The following is a 26627-nucleotide window of genomic DNA, read 5'->3' as shown; positions in this document are numbered from 1 at the left end:
TTTCCAAGTGTCTTCATACACAAATATCGCATTGGAATATTGTACAACTAGCTTTATTTATCCTTGACGTTATCCTTACCTATTCTTAAAACCCAAAAATATCCTCGGGTAATGTTTTTAAGTATTATTCAGTAATAATATTATCATTAAATTAATTAAATAGAGAGTATCTAATCTCTTAACATTAATTTACTGAGGTTTAATATAAGAAAATAATCTTAAAAAGTTGGGGTATAAAGTACTAAAGTTTACATATGGCGACAAGTCTATGTATATATTTTTAGTAATTTGTCTGCAATAAATTCAAAAAAAAAAAGAAATTTGCATATAAAGTAGAAAGAAAAGAATGAAGAAAAGAAAAAGTAGGGGCAATCAAAATAAACGTATCTGTCAAGTAATAATAAAAGAAAGGAGGAGAACAGATATTTTTGAGCACCCCCCAACAAATATCTGGCACTTTCGCTAGCCCAAGGAAGTGACGTGGCAATGTGACGGTCCCATGACACGTGTAAAAGCGATGACAACTGTATCGTTGTTTTGTCCCTCCCTCAAGCACAACCTCCTCGTTACATCTCACCGGCCATCGCCTCGCGTTCTCCTCTCTCTCTCTCTCTCTCTGTCTTGTTCCTTCATAAATTTCTTTTTCTTTTTTAATAATCTTCTAATCTTTTAAATTCAGGGCGTATTTTGTTTTGTTGGTTTGCATGGAGGGTTTCAGGAGAATTGAGTCTCGGACGAGTTCAGAGGCTTCCGCCTCTGAGTTGACTCGTGAGAGGTCACCCGAGTTTGCTCACCAAGAACAAAGTCCAAGCTTGGTATACCTTCTTCTCCTTCTTTTCCTAGGTTCTTTTTGGTTATTGATATATCATATATGCATAAAGGAATTTGATTCACGGGGTTTCTTTTTTGCCTGGCTTAACCATAGTAAATTTGAGATGGGTTTAACTCTTAAGCCGCAAAACTTCCAAACTTCAGTTTTATAGCACCTAAGATACTAGTAACCCCTTTACATGGTAAATTTTTATCATTTTCAATCATGCATGTTCTTTGGATTTTCGTTTACTAATATTTTATGAGCATTAAATATCGTTTTAAGAAAATTGATTACCAAAGGTTTCTAACTTTTGAGTTAGCTTTGGTAGTTAGGCACTATTAATTGAGGATTTGTAACTTGGAAGCATAGAAAATTGATGCATGCTGTAGTTGTAGTTGGGTGTGATGGTGGTCTCTTTACATGTAACTTTTCAATTGGGATTGTTTATTGCTGATCGTGTGTTAATGATGATAATACAACAGGATTCCCTGGTGACAGAATCTACCTCTACAGAATGGACAGATGAGAAGCATAGTTTATACCTCAAATCCATGGAAGCATCATTTGTTAACCAGTTATATGATTCTATGAATTTTCTTGGCTGGAACTCAAAAAAGGAGAAGTTGTCAAGATCAAAATCATCCAGGCAGATACATTGTAATATTTGTACCTCTTCTGGCCAGGTTCAAGACTGATCTCTGCTCCGTGATTGGTTGCCTTTCCATTCCCTATGCAGAATCTTATTTACTGCTTGTTCCAATCTTTATTTTCAGTTTAAGGTTCTTCGAGGTGGTAGCTGGAAGAAGATCAATTTTGAAAGACCTGGATTTCAACTAAATAAAACAGATGGCTCTCATTGTTTTGTGGCAAGTCCATGGGTCCAGCACTTCAGATCTGGATCTATGTCTCATGTTCCAGCCTCCCGTAGTGTACAAGGTAGTGCTTCATCCAAAGGTAAAACTAACAATTTAAATGTGAATAGAGCAATATCGTGTATATGACTTTATTGGAATGTGGCGGTGAAACTGGTGTTGCAGTGGTATTTGGTGTGTTCATGATAATATTGTCTAAAATATGTTCCTTTATTATTATTTGTCATCTGGCATTTGTTGGTTAATTCTTTTTCATCTCTATTATGTACCTCTACTTGCTTGTTACTCTTGCATAGTAGAGACAAATGTATTACCAGTCTAAGCATGCATCCGTTTTCGAAATCTAAATTTACTCTGTGAATTACCTTGGTTAATCCATCCAATTTGAAACTTGCTCGAAGTTAACAATTTCAAGTTGTATGGTTGATCTGTCAATGTTTCACTTGAAGTGCTTTTGGTTCTGTTTTCCAACTCTAATATAATCATGATTTATCTATATATGATAGGTATGTAACAAAATAAAATGACAAAGCTTAGCGTTTGATATTGAGATTTGTGCAATTAGTCTTAATCTTTGGGTTGTTTATGTTTGCAAGTGAGAATAACTTTGAGTTATAGGCTTTCTTTAAAGAGAAAAAAAAGAAAGGAAACAAAAGATCATCTAGCCAGCCCCATGCTATTGCAGCTGATGTTTAGTTCAGTGGCTTATATGTATTTGTGGGGGTTTAGGACTTAGGAGCATTCATGTATTAATTTTTAGTACAATGCCTACAATGGATTCTCTGTATTTTGTTGGATTTCTTATAACAAAATGAAAACTGCTTGAAGCACATTTTCTTGCTATCAAAATAATTGAACTCTAGTGGTTGTTGGCTGTTGCAGAGGTGTCAGATCAGAACTTTGAAGATGAAGAGCAAGGTGAAAAGGCATGCAGTGACTGCAGCTCCAAGAAGCTGAAAACTCTGGGAAACGATTCATGCAATGATCAGGTAAAATTTATTACAGCGATCCTTTCATTTGTTACTAAGACAATAATATAAATCACTTTCTTCTAGTCCTAACTTTATGCCATTTCTCTCTTTGTGTTTAGGTTGTTCCATAAGCCAAAGCCTTCCTAGTAGAAGTAGCTGAAAGTGTATACCTGCAGCTTCATAAAGGGCTTCCACCAGTGGTTCATTTGGAAAAAAGGCAAATGGTTTGTTTAATTAGACATCCTGATACAGTGAGAGCAAACCGAAGGAAACTCCATACGTATTAATTTTGGTGACTTCTGTAACCTAAATTTCGATTCCTTAATATTTTTGTTACTCGCATGTGACAGCGACAGAGACATGAGAGATCGGGAGTAGTAGTTCATGTAGGACCATTTCCTATTTCTTGTAAATACAGCAAGTGTGGCATTAGTGGTAGAAGGATGAGTTCTTGGGTCAAGAACATCCCATGTTGGTGTACCGATGTTCTTTCTATCTGTAAATATTATTCTCAGTATCGTGCAATTTTGAATCTTGTATGTGATATATATATATATATATATATATATATAGTTATTGCAGTGTCATCAAAGGTCTGTACGTAATGTATGGAGATGGCCTGACACAAAAAGGGTCGCCATTCCTGTTGATGTTGCTGTAAAAGAGTGTTTTCAAGTGAATCAAACCATCTTCTAATAATTGCTTAGTTGAGGAGTTTTGATTCATTTCAACAAGGAAGAAGACAAGTGAATTTGGAATTTGCTTTATGTGGTTGGGCTACTTGTAATAGTTGAGTTAGAGAAGCAACTTCATGCAATGCATGTGAAGATATACATATACTGGGGAAAACTAAAGTTACAATCCAACAATTTTATTTTTTATTTTTTAAAATAAAATTTTAAGATAATTACAGTAATTTTTTTACCCATTATTTTACAAGTTATTTATTAAATATTATTTTTATATTAAATTTCACAAATATAACTTCATTTGGTTTTTTTTTTTAAAAAAAAAAATTTTATTATTATTTAATATTTCCATAACACCGAACCGGCATATCCTGGAATCTCGCTCCGCTGTCCGAAAAATGAAATTTCCCTAGTAAACTCGTCCTTGATCGTCTAAGGAACGACTCTTTTCCCTCTTTGACGTGTCAACCGAGGGTTTCCAATTTGTCAATTTTGGTTCTCCAATTTCTCCTCCTTTCTCGCTATTGAACTTCACCGCTCCATTTCTCCCAATCTTTTTTTATTCCTTTACACTTTCCTTTTCTCAAAAAACTGGGGAGCTAATTCCTAAAATCTACAATGCCGCCATTTTTATCCACCTCGAAGGCGGTCGGGTCCGTAATATCCCGTAGAAACGGGATTAGCCATTTCGTTAGGCACGTCAAGAGCGGAGGCCATTCGCGGGAATTCGATGAAATCCGATGGTTTAGTAACATTGCCGCTATCAAAACGCCGTCGGTTCACCCGTTAATCGGTTCGCGTAAAGAGGAATCTAATTTTTCATTTAAAAGCTTATGCGATAATTACGCTCTCCAAAGGAGACGGTTTTTAGGCTGCGGAGACGGCGAAGAAGGTGGCGTTTTATCGAAAGTGTACGAGGAGAGAATCGTCATGGGGTAATTTTATCAATATCTTCGTTTCATTATTTCCTTTATTTATAAAAAGATAATGTTTTTTTTAATGATTTATTATTGGATTAAGGCGTGGCGAATAGGCAAATTTGAAAAGAGTTTGTTGATGATTAGGTATTCGCCGGAGCAGTTATTTGATGTGGTTGCAGCTGTTGATTTGTATCATGGATTTGTTCCTTGGTGTCAGCGGTCTGATATAATTAAACGGTATCCGGACGGATCCTTTGATGCTGAACTAGAGATTGGTTTTAAGTTTCTTGTTGAGAGTTATGTTTCTCATGTAGAACTAAGCAGAGCAAAGTTTGTAAAGGTAATAATAACGTTAACTCTCTATTTAAAGCAGCTGGTTTTCTTATTGCTTAGTTTCTATTTCGTTTTCTGTGAGTTGTTGTAAGTATTCACTTTGCAATGTTTATCGTATTAAGATATTGCATCTTGATGCTGGAAGATGTTTGAATATGCTCAACGCCGGACTTTTTATCGGGCAGTTAGGTTAGAATTACAGGGTACAATGGATTTGAATTTCTATGAGCTGTTAAGTTTTCTTGTGAACTTCTTTCTGTGCTTTGTCATTTCCTGGATTTTAACGATGAGTGAGAACATATATTTTGTGCATGCTATAGTGTATCAAAATATAAACTTCAACAATCCCCGGATAGACCTTACCGAGGTAGTGAATTTTTACTTGCGAATTGTTAAGTTTTCATTATCCTAATTTGGAAATGGAGTAGTTCTAAATGTAGTTTGGAGCTAACCAAGGAGGATCTTGAGAGCTATAAACCAGCAATTTTCAGCAATATTGTAAATGTGTGAGCAATTTTTGTAGCAACTTGTTTGTAAGTTCTATTCAATGCCATTAGGGGACTTAGATGCAAAATTTTGGATGAAGTTGAAAAGACATGATTGAGATATAGTGTTTCATCTCTTCAACATAAATTTCAACAAAATGAAGCAATTTTGAATAGCTGCACCTCTTTCTCTCTCTCCCTGCCCGGCCCCAATATTAAAAAAGGACCCATAGCTGCGAACCTCTGAAATTAGGAAGAAAGAACCTTATTTCCAGTCATAACTAACTCAAACTTGAATGTTTGAATGAATGTTATGGAGCAGCCACATTTGCCATTTTAATAACCTGCATATGGGAGTATGTTGTGATCTCTTTTTTTCCTTGGAATTAAAATGACAATACTACTAGTTATAGATCATTTTAGCTTATGATTTACTGTGCCACCTGTGGGCTACTTTTTTGCATCTGTGACTTATAAAAAGATATTGTGTGGCTTGTCACTCCAAAGATTGTCCTTTTCGTCTTTGTATGTAATTTTCTTCCCTCTTCTTTTGCCGATGATCTGACCCTTTGTTATGTCCTTGCAGTCAACTGCATCTGAAAGTAGCCTTTTTGATCATTTGATAAACATTTGGGAATTCAGTCCTGGACCAGTTCCAGGAACTTGCAACCTTTACTTTCTTGTGGACTTTAAGTTCCAGTCACCGCTTTACCGGCAGGTAATGGGCTAATGGCCGCATAGTGGAGTATAGGGGGTTGATAGATCATTGCCAATGCTGTGCATGACTACTCATAAAGATCATTCTTCTTAGCATCTGCATGCATTTCAGCAGCATAGTTTTCACATGTTCAACAACCATTGATCATGACCTGTATGTTATTTTTCCTTGACTTTCCCTCACATGATATGCATGTAACAGTCACTCTCCTCGTCTTCATTTGAATTATCATCTCTTCCTCTGATAAAATTGGGCCTAGTTCTGGAATAGTTGCTTTTATATTCTTGTTCAATACTTGATTCTTCACCTATTCTTTGTAATATAACTGCTGCTGTAATTGTCAGCTGCATGCCTTTTTACAGCATTTTACTGTCAGAGAGTGCATACCTTCTTGTGAATACATTGACCCAAATGTTAGAACTTTCTTTACTGAGGTGAGCTTGAACCATCCTAATCTTTTGATATCTCCAACAGGTGGCGTCCATGTTCTTTAAGGAAGTAGTCTCACGACTGGTTAGCTCATTTAGTGAACGTTGCCGATTGATATATGGCCCTGGCGTTCCAGTACTCGAAAACTCTTATGGAGAAAGGGCTTGAATATTTGTTTTTGGAAGCAGCCTTTGAAAGGCTGTGGTGCATTTAAGGCGCAGTTGGAATTGATAGAGGGTAGTCTCAGGACGCCCTCTGGGCAGTTTTAGTTTTGTGTACTGCCCAGCCTTTAAAGTTTACCTTTAACCATATTAGACGTTCGTTTGACCCTGTTCCCTCATCCAATTTCCACAAAGATCAATTGATATGTCATTCAATCATTCGTCAGCTTTTGGCATTTTACTTCTAGCTATGTCTATTTTTTTTTTTACAATTTTTCACTTAGTATGGTGTTTAACTATTGATTTATCAGTCATGCACTTGTATTGTTGCACAGAGCAAGTTATTTGTGAAAAAACAAAAAATAAAAAATAAAAGAGAGACCGAGAGAATCTGTCTTGTGTTTGACAAAATCAATAACAGGTTACCAATAAGATGAATCTATATACGTGCATCAGAAGGTTATCGACTTGTCCTATCGTCCGTTTTGTTGGCTGGGCTGGGCCTATGCTTCATACTGCTATCTCCCTGCGAGTCTTCGACGCTTGTTCTAGTCCATATCGAAAGCCTTGGTTCTTCTACCTTTATTATGTTTCGGACAACAAAAAGGATGAATGAATCTAAACTATATTTTAAAAGAGATGTAATAAAGGAATCATGTAAACCTTGAAAGAGTTAATATCTCTGGGCCAATTTTTCATTTATACATTTTCAGGGTTTTATTATGGTTTCTTATGTTACAATCGTGATACAGTCTTGTCGATGATCATTTCAGATCAGAAAGTTAGCGTTTGGGGGCAAAATTAATCCCATAATGCCAGGCTCGGGTTGTGTTGTCCCAACTTCATGGAGTGGAATGCATCCGAATCAAGCATTTGGATGCCTCAAAAGTTTGATAATTGAATGAAGAAGGAGCACAAGTTTGATATAATGCCCATCGTTGAAATAAAACCAAACCCCATTAAGAGTTTATGTTCGGTTGTTGAGGAACATATATTTCCATCGGATTCAAGAGTGAGGTCGACTTATGGTAAGTGGCAATGTTCCTCGAGGAGGTGCTTTAGGATTGATCAAAAGAGTTTGTCATGCATCTGATTTCCGCCAGCTTATTTTATAATAATACGCTTGATATTTTGGGAAATCGATATTAAAAAAAGGCTTTTTACTTCCTTTTTTTTTTTAAGGTTTGGCTTTTGCATCCACTTTTGAACTGGATGATGTTCAACTAACTTGTTTTGGTTACGACCAAATTTACCAAAGGATTGCCAGGCTTTGAGTGGCAATCAATCAATCATTCTAGCTAGGACGACATGCGCATTGTCCCTTTTCTTTTCTTTTCCCTATTGTAGCATTAAAGGATGTAGTGAAGAAGACAAGAGAAAAGGAGACGGTAGAAGGGAAATTGCGGTAATGGATGACAGGCCAAAACTCACGAAAACGACCGGTGAAGAGGGAGCAAATTACCATAGTGAACATAAAGGCATCTCGCAGCCAAAATAATGAAACAGTGTTTGAATTCTTTCCGGGGCGTAGGAGGAATGAAATGTTGCCATATCATGGGTTATCACTCCATCATCATGATGCTGCGTGGATTCATTCGTCTTCATCTTCGTCTTCGTCTCCTACAAATGGCCAGAATTATTAAAGCTAAACAGAGCTTTTCTTTATTCAGAGTCATTCGCCATGGCAAATGAGTAGTAGTCGTGTTATGGATCAAAGGGAGGATGATGAGATTGAGAGCCCACATTTTGACCATTCAATGTACTAAGTAATCGATGGGAAAAGCAAAGTGGGGGCTGTAAGAGTTGTCAAGATCGACCTTGGGCTTTGCCAATTTGATGGGGTTTTTATGTCTCAATTGTAAGATTCCTTATTTACCTCAAAAACAAATAACACAAGGCAATAATTCAGGCACTTTCGGAGATACTCTCCAGCTGGAACAAGTTCCCTTGATGGGTCCTTCGCAGATCCATCCCCATCGGAGGAACACCCCGATGATTGGATACTGATATTTAACCAATTTTCACCGTCAACCACAAATTCTCTTGGGCTATAAATTATGATGAACAGCTATAGAATATCTTTCCTTTCCATTCCCCGCCTCGCAATCCAATCTCTCAGCTTTTGCATCATGTACCCTTTGTTTTGCAAGCATTAAAAAGCATCCAATGACTCTCTTTTTCTTTTCTTATCCTTTTGTTTCTCCGGCCCCTTGTCATCCCCTTTCATTTTCACTCTTGTTTTAATTATTCAAAAATTAATACACCGCTCTCAATCATTTCACCTCATAATTATTTAAATTTTATACAAATTGAAAAGATAGTATTATAATATTTTTAACATTACAATAAATTTTCACAAATTTGATCAACGACGTGACAAACATACGTTGCAGATAAAGTAGCCGACTAATTGAGCTGGATAAAACTAAGTGACAAGCAAAGCATGCAAGGTATGAATCACTACAAGTCAAAAAGTAAAACATGAATATACCATCTTTCCGAAATTTTTTAGACTTTTAAATTTTCGATACTTTTTGCTGTGTATGGAATGGAGGCTTGCTGCTAAGCTCAAGCCCAGGTAAAGAAGTTTGTGGTAGGGCAGCCATGGGAGTCATCATATGTATATTCTAATGCTTCACAGATGGAATGGAACTTAAAAACTTCTGCTTTCAAAACAAGAGTTCTTTCACACAAGGAGATATTTAAACAAGTGTTGACTTGCTGCGGCCTTTAGATTATATTCCTCTTTTTCTTGGAGTATTCACCAAAATATATGCATGGACCACCGATCATCCCCATCCCATAGCATCTTGTTCGATTACAAGCCCTTTGTTATGTTCCATTTGTTTTTATTAACATGGGGGAATAGATTCATTATTTTATTTTTTGATAAAAGAGAGTTTAGCAATGATAATTTATCTTTAATATATACGAATAGAAATCTTTTATCTTTATTTAGTGTTTAGTTTTATAATTTTACATTATATGTCTAATTCATGTTCAATATATATAGAGTAAGCTCATCATGGAGCAGCGAGATTTCTAGCATTGCCCATGGTGATTACCTGATGGGATATCTTGGCGTTTTCGGTGCAGCTCAAGCTCAAAAAAGTCGTGGGTAATGAGCAACTAAAGAGTTGTTCAAGATCTTCCATCCTTCCCCTCTACAGCCTGCAACTTGATGTAGCGCAAATCTATAGCCTCCAACTTTCGGGAATGATGCATTGCACACGATTCATATGATTCCTTGGATGAACTTAATTCAGACATCCCTAATTCCCTATTGCTATACTTTCTTTCTATATTTCGTAGGTTCATGTCCTCTATGGTCCACCTTGATTCGAAAGCCAAAACCAAAAACCTTTTCCCCTTCTGATCCCTGCAATGAAATAATGTTGCTCTTATTGCCACTATTACAAGTGATCGCTTCAAGGATTACACAGGTTGATGAGTGGTTATTTTTCATTTTGTGTTAACTTACAAGCATCCGAATTTGGTTTGATTTCCTAATAATTAAGCACCTATTAATTAGACTAAATGCCCCGTTTGATACTTCCTTCGGTGTTCTTTTTAGATTTTGCATTATTTGTCTAGTTTTTTATTATCTATCAAAAAATTTAATTTTAAACTCTAAATCATAAATTTAGTACAACAAATTAACGATAAGAGTGACGTTAATATATATATATATATAAAGTTTATTAGATAGATAATACAAAATTATGAAAAACATACCAAACAACTATCAAATCCGACAAAGCTTGTCATATTTTGTAAATTTTTTTGAGAAAAATACCTAAATATTTTTAAATTTTAATTAAAATTATACGAAGATTCATTAATTTTCAAAATAAATATTCTGCTTCAAACGTCTAAACGGCGTTAATGTTAAATATAAAATATTTAAAATATTTTTACACTCGAGTATTTGGCTCATTAATTTATACATAATCTTCCTATTTAAAAAATAAAGTATGAATATCCCTACCTCCAATTATAAAAAAAAAAAAAATTTTATTATTATTTTTTCTCTCAAGTTAACTTGCGATGTTTCCTTACACCAGTCAACCACTCATCTCCTTCTTACCCTCCTTTGTAGAGTACTGGGTCGGTGTTCTCTTAGGAAGCTCGATCATTGACCGTGAGAGGTCGAAATTCTTTTTTTGAAAAAAAATAAAAATTATAATTTATTTAATGATAATTTTAAAATCAATAAAAAATAAAATTATCTTAAAAATATTATCACGTCATGAAATTAATAAAAATATTGACAGTGGACTAACAACAAGACTTATATATTCAGCAAAAATATTTTTTTTGACGAAATATCTACTTTAAAAACTAATATAGTTTCAAGTAATTTTAATTAAAATTTCGAAGTGTTTGAATATTTTATTTTATTTTGTTTATTCACACTGTAAGAAGAGGAAACTAATTAAGGTACACTAAATCTGAACTTTCTTATTCATTGGACAGGGAATAAAATCCAAGAAAGATTTTCTCCTGGTGAAAAGCCATGCATATGTTGAAGCATTCCCGAGCAGCAAGACCACTAAGCCATTACAAGGATAACGACGCTGTAGGAACAACTAAGAAGTGATCGGTATCTAGCAGCAATGCATGCTTATTAGATCGAAATTGGAAAATGTGCATGGATGTTGAAATAATGGAGCAAGTGAGTGTTCCTAGGGCCTAGCTAGCTAGTTCTAGACTTCCGCTGGCTCCCTTATCAATTTTGTTCAAGTGGATGCAGGAGTTTGGATCAAACTTTTTTGCGATGAGAGGAAAAATCCCATTTCTATATAAGATATAGCCCGTCAAAAGAGTTTGAGGAAGAAGAATATTATCTCCTAGACCTAATCCTTGTGCGTAAGAAGTTTGATTAGGCATTTAGCACTAATACAAGCGAAAAGGACATTCTTTAATCTCTCCTCTATACGAAACTACATATGATAGGATGGTTAAATCAAATTTCGAGTATTGATTAGATCTTGGCTCCATATAAAAAGGTCAGAGGATTTCATATTCGAATTCCCTTGTAATATGTGTGAGTACATCATTGATTAATAAAAAGGAAGTACTGCTAGAAGTAACCATTTTCACCATAGAAAAAGAAAGAGCAACAAAACAATCACCCCAAAAAAGAAAGAAAAATTAATTTATTAGTACCTAATGTGCATGCACCAGAATGGAGATACTCTTCACATAAATTCTTGAAGTTTTTATTTGGTAGGAGAAAAGTTTCACTGAAGCTTCTCTTTTCTTCACCTTCATTATTACACCTTCTCCTGTTGCTCTATCATAAAGTTATTGCAAAGACTAGTAGGCTATACGACATCAACTAGGAAATAAAGAAGTAGAGAACATTTCATCCTTGGAATGAGTTCAAAAACAACAAACTACAGTTGCAAAAACACCATACCAACTAAATATCAATAAGAGATTTCGTGTTCATTGAATATCGGATTTTACAAGATTATCAGTCAACTTATTTTATATATGTATGAGATACAAACACCGGATTTTGTGTTCTCCCTTGTACCCATCAATATATAAAAAATATACTTTTCTAAAAAGAATGAGCACAAGATCTTGTGTTTTTATTTGTGAATTTACAATCTTATTTCTGTACCAGCTTGAGATTAAATATTTTGACAATAAGATAAAAAAAAAAACATAATGAAAGCACTTTAAAACCGTAAATATTAATTGAAATCGTTTGGAAGCCTTTAAAAGTGTAACGATTGGAAAACGTCGGGATGAGTATCTATGACGTTCATGTTCTCAAACATTTTGAATGCAAAAATATATAGTTCATTATGAATCTGCTTAGGATGTCCACATTCCTCACATGTTTCATTATCTTGCTGTCGAAAATCACAATCTCACTTCAATTTTTAAAATTACTTATTAGATATCAATCAAAGCTTCTTTGAAATTCACATTATAGAAGGAAATACAGCTCGAGACAACCTTAGTGTATGATAATATTAATGCGATACTGTCCCAAAGCTGGTGCACATCGTACCCTGAACCATGTAAGCAGCCGACACCTGGCCTAAATGATTGACGAACTGAGGATCCAGGAGAGATTTCCTTGTCATTTGGAGGTTAAGTAAATCAAATCAATGTCCAACTGGGTGTCGTTGCGAGTGAAGTAAGAGGGACAAGTTGTTCGACAAGCGGCACTTTCCAGTATCTTAGTACAGTCTGCATTTCTCCCATGTATGATTGTTAACGTTGAAAAGATAGCCTCATACCCGAAATACACCAAACAAAAGCGTTAAGTTTTGCTAATGGAGTTGCATTTCTAATAAAGTCATCTTTTTTTTCCAGTTGTTTAGCATTTGAATTTAAAGTGATTGACCAACATCGATCGTGTTTTGATTGAAATGTGTATCGGATGGTATATTTATTTTTTATAATTAAAAAAAAGATTTAAATTTTATTCTTTAAATTATGAAATTATATATTAATTAATAAATTAAATACTCAAGTGCATTTCAATGATACATTAATATCAAACATTTCTAATCATGGTTAGGGTTTTTGGCAGAAAACTACTCAAGATATCAAGTTGATCATAAAGGAGAATTGCCACTTCTCATCATGTCTTAAATTTTTTGCAAGAAACACTTAAGAATTCGAATGTATTTATATTTAAAATAAGATCAAGATTCTCTTATATTTATAAAGATAATTAGTTTTAGATTGAATATTTGACGATATTAAAAATTTATCAAGTTTTTTTCTTTCACACGTGATTGTGTCAAAGATATTTGGACATCGACATCTCTTCTGTACTTAGATGTATCTATGTCCTATATAGCTAGTTTTTCTTCTTTTTCATGAGCTAGTCTTCGTGTCATATTTTGATAGGTTAAATGAAGTGCAGACAGTACTTAATGTAATGGATATGTACAAATTAATGTTGAACAGATTATCGATAGACCCCTATCACTGCCAAGAATCTACTCCTATCCATTGAAAATTTCTTTGACAGGTACCTTATTGTTTATGGTATTACTGGTCTTACCCTCGATGATGAATGAAATGTACATTGCAACAGTAGTTTTCTAAGTATTTGTAATATTCATTAATTATATATGGGTGCATGAGCCCAGTCCAAAGAAGACTTGAACTCACGACTTGCGATCTTGCATGTGCATCTTCAAAAAGGTATAAAAGCTAAAGTTCGACGTCGAAGTGTCATGATCGACTTCGGCAAATCCTAATAAGTACAACTAAGTAATAAGATTATTGTTTCTAGAACTCTAAACCCATCTCTCTAATAACCAAAAGAAAACCGTAATTCCAATGATTACATTGAATCACTACTCACCACATATATATATATATATATATATATATCTACTAATGAATAGAGCAAAAACAAAAAAGGATGGCGAAAGAGAAATGAGTGAGTTCGGGGTCCTTCCTGGTTCGGCCATGGGGATGGGGTGTGGGGGTGACTTTTCTCGAATCGGAAGTCTCTAGAAATGTGTCAAGCTCCAGCTAGCTGTGATGGTGACGGGCACATTCGTTGGGACATGAGCGTAGCCCTATGCCTTTGGCCTTCTCCTTTGAGCAATCGTGGTAGTGTGAGAAATTGGGCGTACACCGAAAAAGTTTGCGGTCCAATGCTGCTGAGACTTCCACGTCCGCAGAACCAACACAAACAAACAATTTTCTTTCTTTCTTTCTTTCTTTCCTTTTTTTTGTTTGGTCGTCACACCGACAAGGAGTGGGGCTGGGAGAATCAGTGAGATGGTAGGGACCATGTAATTTCCGATAGGAGGATTGAGGGTCTGGGGATCGGAGATCCTAAGAATTTCACACATCACATGAGGCGCCCCGTGCTCTACCTGTTGAGCTGGATGCCACTCTTCCCCTTTTACTCCTATCATTTTCCCTTCAAACAACATGAACTCTCTCATTCTTTGAGAATTGTAATGTCATTACATGCCTACATTCTTTCTGCTAGATGGTAAGCTTGTTTTCACACTGGCTGCTACCTTTAACAGTCCATACTTTTTCTTTTCATTATCCAGTGGAATTTAGAGTGAAATATCTACAGTTGCTTGAATTCAATATCTGACAGGCATCATGACTGGGGTTTTGTCATGATACAAATCTTTGAGCTTGGGATTTAGCATGCGTCCATTCTCCTCATATATACACATCATCTTCCCAATTCATCATTTGCTTGCATCTTTTCTAGACTTGCTTGATTGTTATTGTCAAATAAACATAGACTGGTGAATATGATAACAATTCAAAGGGCATGCATGGTCCATCTAGGAGAACATGTTCAAAATCCCTTTTTTGTTTTCTAGCTATACATGCTTTGGTTGCCTCAGAATTTATTGCATACACATACTATAATTAGTCAAATGGAAAGTGCTACCAGCTAGTTGTTTCCAGCAGTCAAAATATATTGTGTCAGCTTTTGTTGATTATTCATTAAATATCTTTAAAGTTCTAGAAATCTCCATCCTTTCAAGCCACTCTTTAATTTCCCCATTAATTTGATTTGTTATTCTCACAGAATGAACATTAACTACTGTTTTACAAAATCCCTGGCTGGGATAGTTTTCAACTTCGTTTTATTTCTGTAAAATCAAAAGCCACAATTTTTTTTTTTTGGAAAATTAAGAAGCCACAAATTAAGTTCCTCACATCGACCCATTGTATTGTTTTATTTAATTTATTGGATAATTTGGTTTTTTTTGCTTTCTTTGTTACTGAGATTACATTTGCATCATATATTACAACATTACTTGACAAGAAATTGATCAACGAGCAAATTAAATCAACCAGTAAATTATTATCAAATTAGACAAAACTCACGTATAATGATATTTGAAGTTATTTGTTTTTCAATATTGAATCAAAATTAATTTCTTTAATATTAAAATTTAACAAATTAACATTTAATAAAATATATAGAATAATGTCTAAGTATTTGATTCAATGATAAATGCATGTATCTTATAAAAAATTATTCTTGATTAAAAAAATTTACTGAATTATATATTTACTATATTACACTGGAAGCTATATTTTCTAATAGAATTTAACTTTATGGTAAAATTTGAACCTAACAGGATGATTGCAAAATTATTGTTCAATTTTCAATCATTATGGCTTATCTTCTCTAGTTTAGACCAGATGTGTCTTGAAGAGCTGGCCAATGGGCCCTGGACGATTATGGATGGATTCTCAGATTTTCCATATATTAAATTACAAGCTTACCGTTTTACGGTTATGTGCTTGGCCTCTACTGGTTCACGCCCCACATTCCGACAAGTTGGCGGTAGGCAGCATAACAGGAAAGTGAATCAGATTTTTGCACCTTTATTTTTCCAGACCACAGTGATTAAATTTACAATTTGGGGGATACGCTGTAAAATTCCATATATATATATATATAAATAAATAAAAAAGAATTGGATTCATGAACATAAATTTGAGAAGTCTAATAAGATGTAGCTAAGGATTATAAAGATATGGATATGTTGAATTGGAAGCATTAGCTCAATAACTGGTGAAAATTGTCTGCATAATGATGTCCAATGGTTTATTGTTAGATTTGTAAGAATCTTACCATAACATGACAAAATCTAAATAAAAATAACCCATGTCCTTGTCTCTATCTTCTTTCAATTTCTCTATATAAGCCAATTCGTTCTCCCTCCACCAATGACTCCTATCACCAAACCAAAATCTTGGATTCTACGGGTCAGGTTTAACTTGACTACTCCCAAGGAGAGTGTCCGAGACGGAAATGGCTGGGATTTTTGCATATGCTGTTATCTTTCTCATAACTGTAGTCTTATATAGATTGTTAAGAAGGGAAAAGAAAGAATCCCAAGGAAGAGCTGAGGCTGAGCTTCCTCCAGGGTCAATGGGATGGCCTTATATAGGAGAAACTCTCCAACTCTATTCTCAAGACCCAAATGTGTTTTTTGCTGCCAAGCAGAAAAGGTTTTCAAACCCCCCTTCGTTTTGCTGCTCTGACTTTCAAAGTGTTTTGCTGTCTTTTTTATTCTTTTCTTTTTGTGCTTTTCCACTCAACTTCATTGTGGTGAAACTTAAAACATGGTGATTCAGGTATGGAGAGATTTTCAAAACACATATCCTAGGCTGTCCTTCTGTTATGCTGGCTAGCCCTGAGGCTGCTCGCTTTGTATTGGTAACTCAAGCTCACTTGTTCAAGCCCACGTACCCCAAAAGCAAGGAGCGTCTGGTTGGTCCAGCTGCGCTGTTTTTTCACCAAGGAGACTACCATACTCGTCTCAGGAAGCTGGTTCAAGCCTCATTGTCCATTGAAACAATTCGGAACTTGGTGGCAGATATCGATGCCCTAGCAGCCTCTGCTTTAGATTCTTGGGATGGGGGGCGTGTTATTAACACTTTTCATGAAATGAAAAAGGTTAATTTCGCTTCAATGTCGTCAAAACAAATGATTGGGTTCAATATTTTATAATTCTTTTCCTTATTGACACAGTTCTTTTCTCTTTTTTTTTTTCTGGTATTAATAAATGAAGTCTTGAATCTCCTGACCTAAGTTTGTCTCCAATGGTTGCAGTTTTCTTTCGAAGTTGGCATACTATTGATTTTTGGCCGTTTGGAAGCTCGATATAGGGAGGAGCTTAAGAAGAACTACTTCATAGTTGACAGAGGCTACAATTCCTTCCCTACAAACGTCCCTGGAACTCCATACAAAAAGGCATTACTGGTAAGCAGAATATCATATCATATAACCAATCCCATTTCTGTTAATTTTGATTTTATTCTGACCTTTATCTTGTTTTCTTCTTGGAAGAAAACTTCTCGAAAGTTTGACTTGTCAAATTATTAACTGACTTCGTTCCTATTCCATTAAAACGAATTCCCTGCAGGCAAGAAAGAGGTTGAGTAAGATTTTGAGTGATATCATATGTGAAAGGAAGGAGAAGAGGTTGCTTGAAAAGGATCTTTTGGGTTGTCTACTGAATTACAAAGATGAAAAAGGGGAAGTCCTAACTTATGATCAAATCGCGGATAACATCATTGGAACACTCTTCGCTGCTCAGGACACCACTGCCAGCGTCATGACATGGATTGTCAAGTACCTCCATGACAATCCGAAACTTCAGGAGGCAGTTAAGGTAAGAGCATGGAACAAGTCCAACCATCTTTGCGGGTTCTAGATTCGTCCCCCCTCCCCATTAATTTATTGCTTGTCTTTGTCATTGAAATTATGTCTCCAGGCCAGATACAGAAAATCTTATTAACTATTGGTGAGGCTGTCTTTGTAGGCTGAACAGAAGGCAATTAGAAGACTGAATGAAGAAGGCAACCAGCCGCTGAGTTGGTCACAGACAAGGAATATGCCAGTTACTTACAAGGTGAGAACTGTCAATCATAATGACTTGCCTTATACAGGCATCTAGTCACAGTGAAATTTGTTCTTCTCATGAATTGCCAAGTTGGATTTGGCTACCCTCCAATCCTGGCTAACAGTGGAAAGCATTAACTTGACCAGGCTGTATTAGAGACATTAAGAATGGCAAGCATCATATCCTTCACTTTCAGAGAAGCAGTTGCTGATGTGGAATACAAAGGTAAGAATACATCGATTTATTTACAAAAAATGGCAGAGGGAGAGAATTTATTTGGGATGACTAAATAAAAGTGCACTTTGGGTGAATATGGAATTAAGAGCACTGCAAAACCGTAAAAGATAATCTTTTCAGATTTCACTGCCGAAATACCTATGAGCATCCCATTCTTTGACTGAGCATTATCATATAAAATGACATAAGACAGCTGCTGACTCTAAAATTTGCAACAGGATACCTCATTCCAAAAGGTTGGAAAGTAATGCCTCTGTTCAGAAACATTCATCACAATCCTGAATTTTTTACTGATCCCCAGAAATTTGATCCTTCCAGGTTTGAGGTATGAATAGACTAAAATGTGCTATATATCCAATGTGTCTGTGGATATTTCTATTTTCTTTGCCTGTTTCATTTATGATTTTGCTATTAACTTTTATGGTATATGAGTGAAGGCACTTCTCTGGTTGTAGACATATGACAAGTTACTCACTGTTTTTGTAGGTTGCCCCAAAACGCAACACTTTCATGCCATTTGGCAGTGGAGTGCATGCCTGTCCTGGAAATGAGCTTGCAAAGCAGGAGATGCTTATAATGACCCACCACTTGGTTTCCAAGTTCAGGTATTGTTTGAAAATCACAGTTCCAATAAGAAGTAATGCTCCTGTCATTCAAACAGCGCACTGGCATAACCGTAACTTGGACCATATTCTCCTATTGGTCCCCTTCAAAGAGATTTCTTTCTTTGTCACTTCTAAAAACAATCTTAATCAATCTAGAAGAGAATGTTCTACTATCAAGATGTTTTAGAAATGGGATTCTTGTTCATGTGAATGGCTTTATAAATTCATAAAAATGATCGAAAAAGACAACAAGAAGGAAATATAAGAGGGGAAAAAAACGAGATGAAATTACATATCTTTGGGGAAGGAAGAAGACTTGTTTCTTTGCATATAACTGCTGACAATAACATTTAGTTGGGTTTTGCAGGTGGGAAGTGGTAGGATCCCGAAGTGGGAGTCAATATGGCCCATTTCCAGTCCCTCTGCAAGGACTCCCCACCAGATATTGGAAAGAATCTACTAGGTAGAAGGCAACATGGATGTGGATTGTAATAATAGCTGTGATGCAACGCGCCTCCCCCTCCTCATTCCCTCTTTTAGTCGCTACAGTGAAACTTTTAGCCTGGCAGTTTTCATTTTTACCATCCAATTTGTAGCCCATCCCCTTACAAGATCTTACGGGATAGTAAGTTGTTTCCCATCCACTATTTCAGTTTTAGTTCATTCTCATTGTCATTCAACGCCCCTTATATTTTTTCTTGTAGCGGCAAGCAATTTGTAACTCCGTATTTGATATCTATGGTAATTGAAAGGTTTCCATTAGCAAACAAGTACTATTCCAAGTTTCACATTTATCTGCAATTTCAGAAAGGAGAAACATCTTGTTTTAGGTCTCCATTGCTTGCCGTTTTCCATAAATCATGTCCACTTTTGCCGTACCCTTGGAGCTCTCTGCCAGAGGCTGCCAGGGAGCCATGTGTCAAACCACAATGGGCTGAGTTGGAATGGGGGATGCCTCCGGCTGGCGTTCACCTTTTGAAGGACACCAAGTTGGTTGACTACAGTTTGTGCTGTCTCCCTTATGGACACCACTAATTAGATGTGGCTACCAGAGCTTGATAGCTTTGAACCCATTGTCATTTCAGTCTTGCCAGCAGCTTTGGCCGTGATATTTTAAAGGATCCTGTACTGATGTAGAATGGAGGAACTTCCAGCAAACACATTTACCTTACCCTGCTTATTCAATTGAGTTCCTAACGCCTGTTCGGTTGTTTTCTTTCCTTCTCATCCTTCGAATCTGGCATAAGAAGGTCAAGAAAAGTTATCTCCACAGCACTTTATATGTTGATTGAATCCTACTTAACCATTGTCATTGGAAAATCTTTCTGCAAGCCATCAGATTGAAGTTTGAGCCATATCATGCGTTGGTCTGGTCAGTTGGCAAGGCATATATCAGTTGTACATGGTTTTTCCGTCATATGAATCATTCCATATTCCTGATCATTCAATTTCTAGATAAAGCCATATCTAGAGTTGGCTGGAGAGGACCCACTGATTTTGACATAAGCCACATCTAAAGGCTTCATCTTTAGCGGATAGACATTAACATGAACACTCGAAGCATACGGTCAGTAGACAGAACAATAGAAACAACATTTTCAAATTTTAATTACACCCCATGAATAATGGTCACAGTAGTAATATGTTCTCTACCAGTTATTCTTGTCTAATCCAGTCCAACTATCTCAACATTTTACTGCAAAAGCAAAGGTCGAAAATATAACCACCTTTGCTTAAGCATCTTGAGTACTAGATGTATATTTCAGAATGGCTTCAACAATTCTCTCCTTGTCTCTGGTTGGAAATGCTTCCAAGAGAACTCCATTTTTATAAAAGTGGAAGAGAGGCACTGCCTGCAACATTGAGATTCATCGTATTTTCAAATGCAGCATGGTACAGGATCAAAGAAAAAGGACTATATATTGCTGATAATAATATAGAATGATGCATGAATAAAAGCAAAGCATGCTTTGTAGATTAGGATGCATCCACATATGCTATCCTGATTTTGGAATTAAGAAGTAGCATGGACCAGAAAAAGGAGGTTTCCCCCCAAAAAACCATTGATGCAAAAAGCTTCCTTTTCACAGTGATTTTTTTTCTTCCCAACTTGATTAGAAATAGACATAAGTAATTATTCAAGATCCTTTTCTCCACAAAAATTTTAAATTTCTACTCAGTTTGATCTTTTTGCCAAAAGACAAAAGATCAGGTTCAGCTATGATAATGACTCCACACAGGTGATCAGATGATAATAACATCTAAAGGAAAAGTCAGCAAGCAAATTGTCATGATGCTCAGGTTTTCTCAGCAAAAAGTAGATCCGTACTCACAAAATAAATGAGTGAACATGAAACTAAGCATCTTTGGATCCTTGATTTTCATTGTAAACATCTGATGCTTCTATTTTTTGCAAAATACTCTGTGCATAAGGAATGGACATAATCTACGACAGAGATTACCCTGATTCTAAGTCTTTCAGCAACTTCAGATTGTTCATCATACTCATCAAGTACCTGCGCCAAAAAACATATAATAAGAGCTCATATTTTATCACCCGTATTCCTGGTGATGGTTTGAAGGAAAATTTAGACTAATGACTAAGGAACTTAGTCCAATGCAAACTGACACCCAACCAATTTTTTGTCTGGTCAAAGTGCCCTCCTACCAACTAAGAGTCCAACTCTGCTGGATCTATGCCTTCTAAGATGAATTACATTTTTTAAATAGTCAATATCCACATCACTTGCATATCAGATAAATATCAGTTTATCAGAATTTACTGCCAGTGCTAGGCCGCTCCTGGGAGACCTTTTTCCTTCCCTTGGAATGTAAGTGCAATTAATTTAGATGGTGTTAAGTGCTGAAATTCCATCTTAAGTTTCTTGTTGCTAATCGCACCCATGAACTTGAATTTAGGATAGATGCATGTATTCTAAGCAATAACATGGCTTTCTTTGCAGAGGATACAGTTCAGCTTGTGAAAGATACTCACATTATGTTTCAAGAAAATTACTGCAGCTTCTTCATCGCCAGAACCCTTGCACAGTTTTGAGAAACCCTGCTCGATGTACTTACAGCTTCCACAGGAAGTTCGATAAAAATCTACCACAACTAAAGAATTTGTTTCCTTGGCCTTATCAAGGATTTTCAAAAACTCTTCATCAGTCTTAAATTCTCTAACACAGTCCACAGGACAGAGATCATCATCTTCGTCAGATAATTCCCCTTGATTTTCATCAGCCACACCTTTGATACATCCAGGATGCAATGTGTGGCTAATTTCCAATGAGTCCAAGCCAGCAGTTATAGTCATAGCTGGTGTTTTGACCCTCATAAGACAAGAATTAACACGACTTCGATTATTATGTAAGCTGGGCAGACTACAGGGAATTCTATAATTGAGTTGTCCATCAAGATTTTTTCTGAAAATGAAAGAGGCCTTACTGTGGAGAATATTCTGCTTGTGCATGACAGCAAACAGCAAACTCTCCACAACAGAAATATATTAAAAAAAAAAAAAACCCACCTTAAAATTTATGAATTTAGAGGACAAAGTTGAGATACGTGGGTTAATATATTGCCTGATTGAGCAGTTATCTTTCTAGCGTCCCTTATCCCTTGCCTGGTTCCATCGGCTGAGTGGTAATCAAACAGGCGGCCATCACTCATTCACTATATATATGACAAAAACGAATAAAAACATCAGAATTTTCTCCGAGTTAAAAAGTTATGCTTTATTTGTAAACAAATAACCTGCAGATTCCTGATTATCCAGATATTCAAATATTCAATATATCTAGATAAACTTCCTTCAAAGAAAGGGGGTAAACAGAAGGTATGATACAGGACATTTCTGAAGTATTTTTATTCATATTCTCAAGTTATCAGAAAGTGGGAAAATATGGATCATTCGTTTTGTATAAATGACAGTGTATTCTTTATATCTATCCAGACAACTGCAATCTTCAAGAAGAAACTACTTTGACTTTTCAGCTAAAGCAAGAACAGAGGTGCCATTTTCCAAAAGGTCAAAAGACCCATCCAGCAATTTGGAGATCAGAGTCAATCTACACCCCTATTTTCTGATCCTCCTTTTGTTTTGTAACTTTCCCACTTGCCCACTTCCTCCATGAAACCAAAATTATCATAGCAATTCTGGTTTCTTTCTGTTGAGCATGGATAAAACTTAACCATCCAATGCAAACAAGTAAACATGTAACAGTTCATAGTTCATCAAACACTCGACAGAGATTTGCTAAAACTGAGCCAACAGGGACACAGGTTTCGACAAGAACAGCAGCCAAAATTAAGAACACTTGGTATGAAAGCGGCAAGCTTTTGCAAAGACTAACTAGGAGACTGTTCTTCATGTTATACGGAAGAATTTGAAGAAATGACCAGCACCTTACCTCCGGCAGTTAAAGCGTAGTGACTTGCTTTTGGCGATAACTGAAGAAGCTTCGAATGAGAAACGGACACGCCACCACCTCATCCGCTTTTCACGTTCCCATACTCTTATCCAAATATCCCTTCATACTATTAATTTGTTTAATGGGGCCCATATTTCCCCTTATTTATCCAAGGGAACAGCTCTTTCCACCACTTTTTTCAATACTATTATTATGCTAACATAACTTAATCCTCCTCATTCTTAATTACTCTATTGAGGTATTATTTAAATGATAACTAATTGCTTAAGTTGAGTATTTCAAAATAAGTAGACCGTGTGTTTCAATCTTACATCTGAGTAAATAAAAAATTTTAAAAAGTTTATATCCCGCCACTATTGCATTGAAGTACTTCTCTAAATCAAAAGCTCTAAGTTTAGATCTTTACTATCAAAGTAAAATGCAAAATAAATAGAGCAAAGATTTCAACAAAAGACTAGCTGAGCTAATTACTAAGCAAGTATAGGTTTTTATTCATGAAAATCTCAAAGCCCAAAGGCCCAAAACCCACTTCAAGATAAAAGCAACTACGATAAACCTTAGCCCACTAGAAAATATCTTAGCCCTGATCCAAACCAGACCAGACCAGAAAGTACTCGAAAAATCAACAAACGAAATCCTACGTGGACCAGCCACGTCAAGCCTGTACAGAGAATTGATTAACTAGTTATTGCTATAAATACCCTGTCAACGTTCTCACAATAAGTAACGTACAACTAATCTAAAAGTAAGCCATCAAGCTCCGATCAAGCTCTGATATATGTGAACAATAAGACTAGGGGGAAAAAACAGCTTCCCAATGGAAACAGCCGTATGGAAGCAAGGCTTTTATCATATTTTAAAATATTAAATAGTTTTTATTGGAAAGCGTGTCACGCTAGCCCATTCCATGATCCTTTGCCAGATTGCAATAAATTTTCGCCAGCTACCTTCTTCCTGCCTACATAATAGAAACAGTGTAAAGGATCCATAAGACAAAGCCAATTTCCATCGCTGCTTCTTCCTCTTCTTCGGTTCGTCAAATTTTGGTGTAATAATGGCGAATACTGAGTTGAAATCCGATAATTTGTTTGAGATGATGAAGATACATTTAGCTACCGATGCTGGTAAAGAGCTCACCAAGAAGATTTGCCTCGTTTACCAAATCAATATTGCCCCCAAGGTCCACACTTTATGCATTCTTTCTTTCTTTTCTCAAACTTCAATTTGATTTGAAAGTTCGTTTTTTTCTTTTTTAATTCTGGGTTTTGTTTATGAGGTATAGAAAATTGGGTTCGATGAGGTTTCTTACGTTGTTGATCTCAAGAAAGGAGAGGTTACAAAAGGTTAGCCATTTCTCTTCTCTTCTTTTCTTGTTTAAGACATATCGTGTTTTTGTTAATCTTGTATTTTTTTTTCCCGGTTTTGATGCTTGGTTGGGTTTGTTTATGTTGCTCTGCCTCTTGATAAAATTGCAGCTTTGTAAATTGTACTGATGGAATAGAGTTTGAAGTTTGTATGTTTTACATATGTATGTATAATTCTGTAGCACTTTTTATCTACAAAAGAATATCTGCTTATCGAAAACTGAAATGGTTGCTTGCCAGTATCTGCTGATTAGTTCATTTTTCCTAATCCTGTAATTAGAGTATAACTTTTGTAACCAGTTGGGGTTCTTTTCTAGTATCATTTTCTTACATGTCTGTTCTATGATCATTATTTGGTTATTCAACCCTCTCTATGACAATGGTAGCAGAGTAGACCCCATTTCATTAGTTAATGCTTTACATGGTACAAGTCCTATTAATTCTTTGACAGCTTGCATTGCAGTCCATCATTAGCTATTCAATGGCAAAGTCCATTAATATTTCACCCTACTGGCAGGTAAGGGGGTTACCTAACTTTAACATATGGTGCTCTTATGTTAAAGATAAAACCTGCAGTTTATTTCTGCAAGTTTTTGGCCATATGACATAGTTGTTATGACTGTTCTATTTGTATATGTTTACTCTTTATCTCGGTGACTTACTCTTGGAGATACAGGTATGACTACATTGATTCATGGATCTACACAATTAATTCAGTCTTCTTATTGCATTAATTGGACCTAAAAACTAAAGCAACATTAAGATACTGCTATTTTTTATTATATAATTTTTCATTATCCTATTGCTCTGAAATTTAGGTCAATATGAAGGGGGAAAGCCTGATGCTATATTTTCCTTTAAGGATGATGATTTTATAAAGGTTGCCACTGGGAAGATGAATCCCCAGATTGCCTTTATGAGGTGCCTTTTCTTTAGCCTTTATTATTAGTATTTTCTTTCTTCGGGGGGAGCATGTTGAAGGAAGTGGGGGTTGCAGTGTTTTTTTTTTTTTGAAATATTGGAGTTTCATTGCAAAGGAGGATGGAAAAATCCCCTTAAAAAAACATCAGTAAAGAACCAGTGATTTGTGGGCTATACCAGGGCACAAAAAGCAGGTATATTCACCAAATCATACTCATAGCTACCCACAAAAACCTGCTATACAAAAATCAGACAACTATACACCTCCCTGACTGATACATACACAATCCTGCCTATACAAAACACATCAAATCATGGCAGCAGAACAAAATAGAACCGGACCTTCCTACCCTAGAGACCCACAAAAGCTTAACAGACAATCAAGTAGCACAAAGATCATCAATTCAAGAGCAGAACATCAGCCACCCGGTCACAGATCACAAGACATTCAATACTCACTGGCAAGAGTTTTCCTCACCAGTTCATATATCTGCAGTGTTAAGGATCTGTTCGATGTGTCTAACAATTAATACGTTGAAATCGATGATGCAGGGGTGCAATGAAGATTAAAGGGAGCTTGAGTGCAGCTCAGAAATTCACTCCAGACATTTTCCCAAAGCCAGCAAAGCTGTGAGCAGAGATGCTAATGTACTACTGTATTAGTTTCTTTTGTTGGGAAAGCTAAGTTAGAAAAGTATAAATGGGAGCCATCCGTCAAACTATTTCATTGATAAGGCACTTGTAATCCCTAAGGATTTGGATTATAAAGCTCCACAATCCATTTTATTTGATCAATTGCAGTATGCTACTTTGTTCAACCGAAGACTACATACTTTGTTAGATTCACAATTCCCTTCTTGTCAAGTTCACCATGTGAGCAGATGCTAATTTTGCTTGTCATGCTTGCCTGCTCTTCGCTGGACCTTGTTAACTACTCTTTTCGGGCCCGGGGATCTTAGTATCTTTCATCAGGGAACTGCATTGTCCAACCAAGTATCCAGATCTTTGAAACAGCTTCTTAACTTGCAGAGCCTGAAATGGGCTGTGCGATAATAACTCTGGTGACATTCAATTGCTGCTGGTCACCAAATACAACTGTTTATTCCAAGTCTGCTCATAACATATATCTTCCAAGTCTTCCATTAAATCCATGAAAGCTGGAATTACATTCTACTGCTGTCACTGTCCATGTTTGGCATATTTGCAATTTTTGCCCAATTCTCAAAGTCAAATAAGGGCTAAAATAACTGTAAACATATGTCAAAGCAATACCATTAGCAAAGCCAAAGTC

General features: G+C 36.0%; 5 protein-coding genes across 11 annotated transcripts; 4 read left to right on the top strand and 1 right to left on the bottom strand.

Annotated features, from left to right (window-relative positions):
* Positions 1-445: 445 nt before the first annotated feature.
* Positions 446-3364, top strand: COR27 (cold regulated protein 27). Of its 2 annotated transcripts, none has more exons than XM_021429020.2 (5): positions 446-815; positions 1297-1497; positions 1588-1750; positions 2569-2675; positions 2777-3364. In XM_021429020.2, the coding sequence occupies exons 1-5, from the start codon at positions 705-707 to the stop codon at positions 2786-2788; spliced, it is 594 nt and encodes a 197-aa protein (XP_021284695.1). In that variant the 5' UTR covers positions 446-704; the 3' UTR covers positions 2789-3364. The 2 variants fall into 2 exon arrangements, with proteins under 2 accessions (XP_021284695.1, XP_021284694.1); XM_021429019.2 differs by having other exon boundaries at positions 1588-1768.
* Positions 3365-3711: 347 nt separating this feature from the next.
* Positions 3712-6611, top strand: LOC110416666 (Polyketide cyclase / dehydrase and lipid transport protein). Its single transcript, XM_021428711.2, has 4 exons — positions 3712-4281; positions 4411-4606; positions 5671-5802; positions 6277-6611. Exons 1-4 carry the CDS (start codon positions 3965-3967, stop codon positions 6397-6399), a joined length of 768 nt encoding a protein of 255 aa, XP_021284386.1. The 5' UTR covers positions 3712-3964; the 3' UTR covers positions 6400-6611.
* Positions 6612-16054: 9443 nt separating this feature from the next.
* On the top strand, positions 16055-20073 carry LOC110416780 (abscisic acid 8'-hydroxylase CYP707A1-like). Its single transcript, XM_021428858.2, has 9 exons — positions 16055-16379; positions 16506-16827; positions 16984-17133; positions 17297-17545; positions 17696-17785; positions 17923-18001; positions 18232-18338; positions 18500-18618; positions 18986-20073. The coding sequence occupies exons 1-9, from the start codon at positions 16180-16182 to the stop codon at positions 19083-19085; spliced, it is 1416 nt and encodes a 471-aa protein (XP_021284533.1). The 5' UTR covers positions 16055-16179; the 3' UTR covers positions 19086-20073.
* A 129-nt stretch (positions 20074-20202) lies between these two features.
* On the bottom strand, positions 20203-23153 carry LOC110416781 (Thioredoxin superfamily protein). Of its 6 annotated transcripts, XM_021428865.1 has the most exons (5): positions 23031-23153; positions 22148-22293; positions 21614-21936; positions 21081-21134; positions 20203-20471 (listed from the first exon to the last, which is right to left on the bottom strand). In XM_021428865.1, the coding sequence occupies exons 3-5, from the start codon at positions 21932-21934 to the stop codon at positions 20352-20354; spliced, it is 495 nt and encodes a 164-aa protein (XP_021284540.1). In that variant the 5' UTR covers positions 21935-21936; positions 22148-22293; positions 23031-23153; the 3' UTR covers positions 20203-20351. The 6 variants fall into 6 exon arrangements, with proteins under 6 accessions (XP_021284540.1, XP_021284534.1, XP_021284537.1 ...); XM_021428859.1 differs by having other exon boundaries at positions 21614-22293; XM_021428862.1 differs by having other exon boundaries at positions 21614-22293; positions 23026-23103.
* A 782-nt stretch (positions 23154-23935) lies between these two features.
* On the top strand, positions 23936-26159 carry SCP2 (sterol carrier protein 2). The gene is made up of 4 exons (XM_021428720.2): positions 23936-24231; positions 24334-24394; positions 25234-25336; positions 25889-26159. The coding sequence occupies exons 1-4, from the start codon at positions 24106-24108 to the stop codon at positions 25968-25970; spliced, it is 372 nt and encodes a 123-aa protein (XP_021284395.1). The 5' UTR covers positions 23936-24105; the 3' UTR covers positions 25971-26159.
* Positions 26160-26627: the final 468 nt, after the last annotated feature.

This window comes from Theobroma umbraticum, unplaced genomic scaffold (genome assembly GCF_002168275.2).
Source record: "Theobroma umbraticum cultivar Fairchild unplaced genomic scaffold, ASM216827v3 scaffold_51.0, whole genome shotgun sequence".
In the NCBI taxonomy this organism is placed as follows: domain Eukaryota; kingdom Viridiplantae; phylum Streptophyta; class Magnoliopsida; order Malvales; family Malvaceae; genus Theobroma; species Theobroma umbraticum.
The sequence above is the reverse complement of the archived record's forward strand: the minus strand, read 5'-3'. Positions and strand labels throughout refer to the sequence as shown.

Coding starts and splice junctions, on each gene's coding strand:
- COR27 (XM_021429019.2), top strand. CDS start 705: ATGGAGGGTTTCAGGAGAATTGAGTCTCGGACGAGTTCAGAGGCTTCC. Junction 816..1,296: donor AAGAACAAAGTCCAAGCTTG/GTATACCTTCTT, acceptor ATAATACAACAG/GATTCCCTGGTGACAGAATC. Junction 1,498..1,587: donor TTTGTACCTCTTCTGGCCAG/GTTCAAGACTGA, acceptor CTTTATTTTCAG/TTTAAGGTTCTTCGAGGTGG.
- LOC110416666 (XM_021428711.2), top strand. CDS start 3,965: ATGCCGCCATTTTTATCCACCTCGAAGGCGGTCGGGTCCGTAATATCC. Junction 4,282..4,410: donor GAGGAGAGAATCGTCATGGG/GTAATTTTATCA, acceptor GTTGATGATTAG/GTATTCGCCGGAGCAGTTAT. Junction 4,607..5,670: donor GCAGAGCAAAGTTTGTAAAG/GTAATAATAACG, acceptor ATGTCCTTGCAG/TCAACTGCATCTGAAAGTAG.
- LOC110416780 (XM_021428858.2), top strand. CDS start 16,180: ATGGCTGGGATTTTTGCATATGCTGTTATCTTTCTCATAACTGTAGTC. Junction 17,134..17,296: donor CATACAAAAAGGCATTACTG/GTAAGCAGAATA, acceptor AATTCCCTGCAG/GCAAGAAAGAGGTTGAGTAA. Junction 17,546..17,695: donor AACTTCAGGAGGCAGTTAAG/GTAAGAGCATGG, acceptor CTGTCTTTGTAG/GCTGAACAGAAGGCAATTAG.
- LOC110416781 (XM_021428859.1), bottom strand. CDS start 22,090: ATGCACAAGCAGAATATTCTCCACAGTAAGGCCTCTTTCATTTTCAGA. Junction 21,135..21,613: donor TAATTTTCTTGAAACATAAT/GTGAGTATCTTT, acceptor TTTTTGGCGCAG/GTACTTGATGAGTATGATGA. Junction 20,472..21,080: donor CTGAAAGACTTAGAATCAGG/GTAATCTCTGTC, acceptor TCAATGTTGCAG/GCAGTGCCTCTCTTCCACTT.
- SCP2 (XM_021428720.2), top strand. CDS start 24,106: ATGGCGAATACTGAGTTGAAATCCGATAATTTGTTTGAGATGATGAAG. Junction 24,232..24,333: donor AAATCAATATTGCCCCCAAG/GTCCACACTTTA, acceptor TATGAGGTATAG/AAAATTGGGTTCGATGAGGT. Junction 24,395..25,233: donor GAAAGGAGAGGTTACAAAAG/GTTAGCCATTTC, acceptor TCTGAAATTTAG/GTCAATATGAAGGGGGAAAG.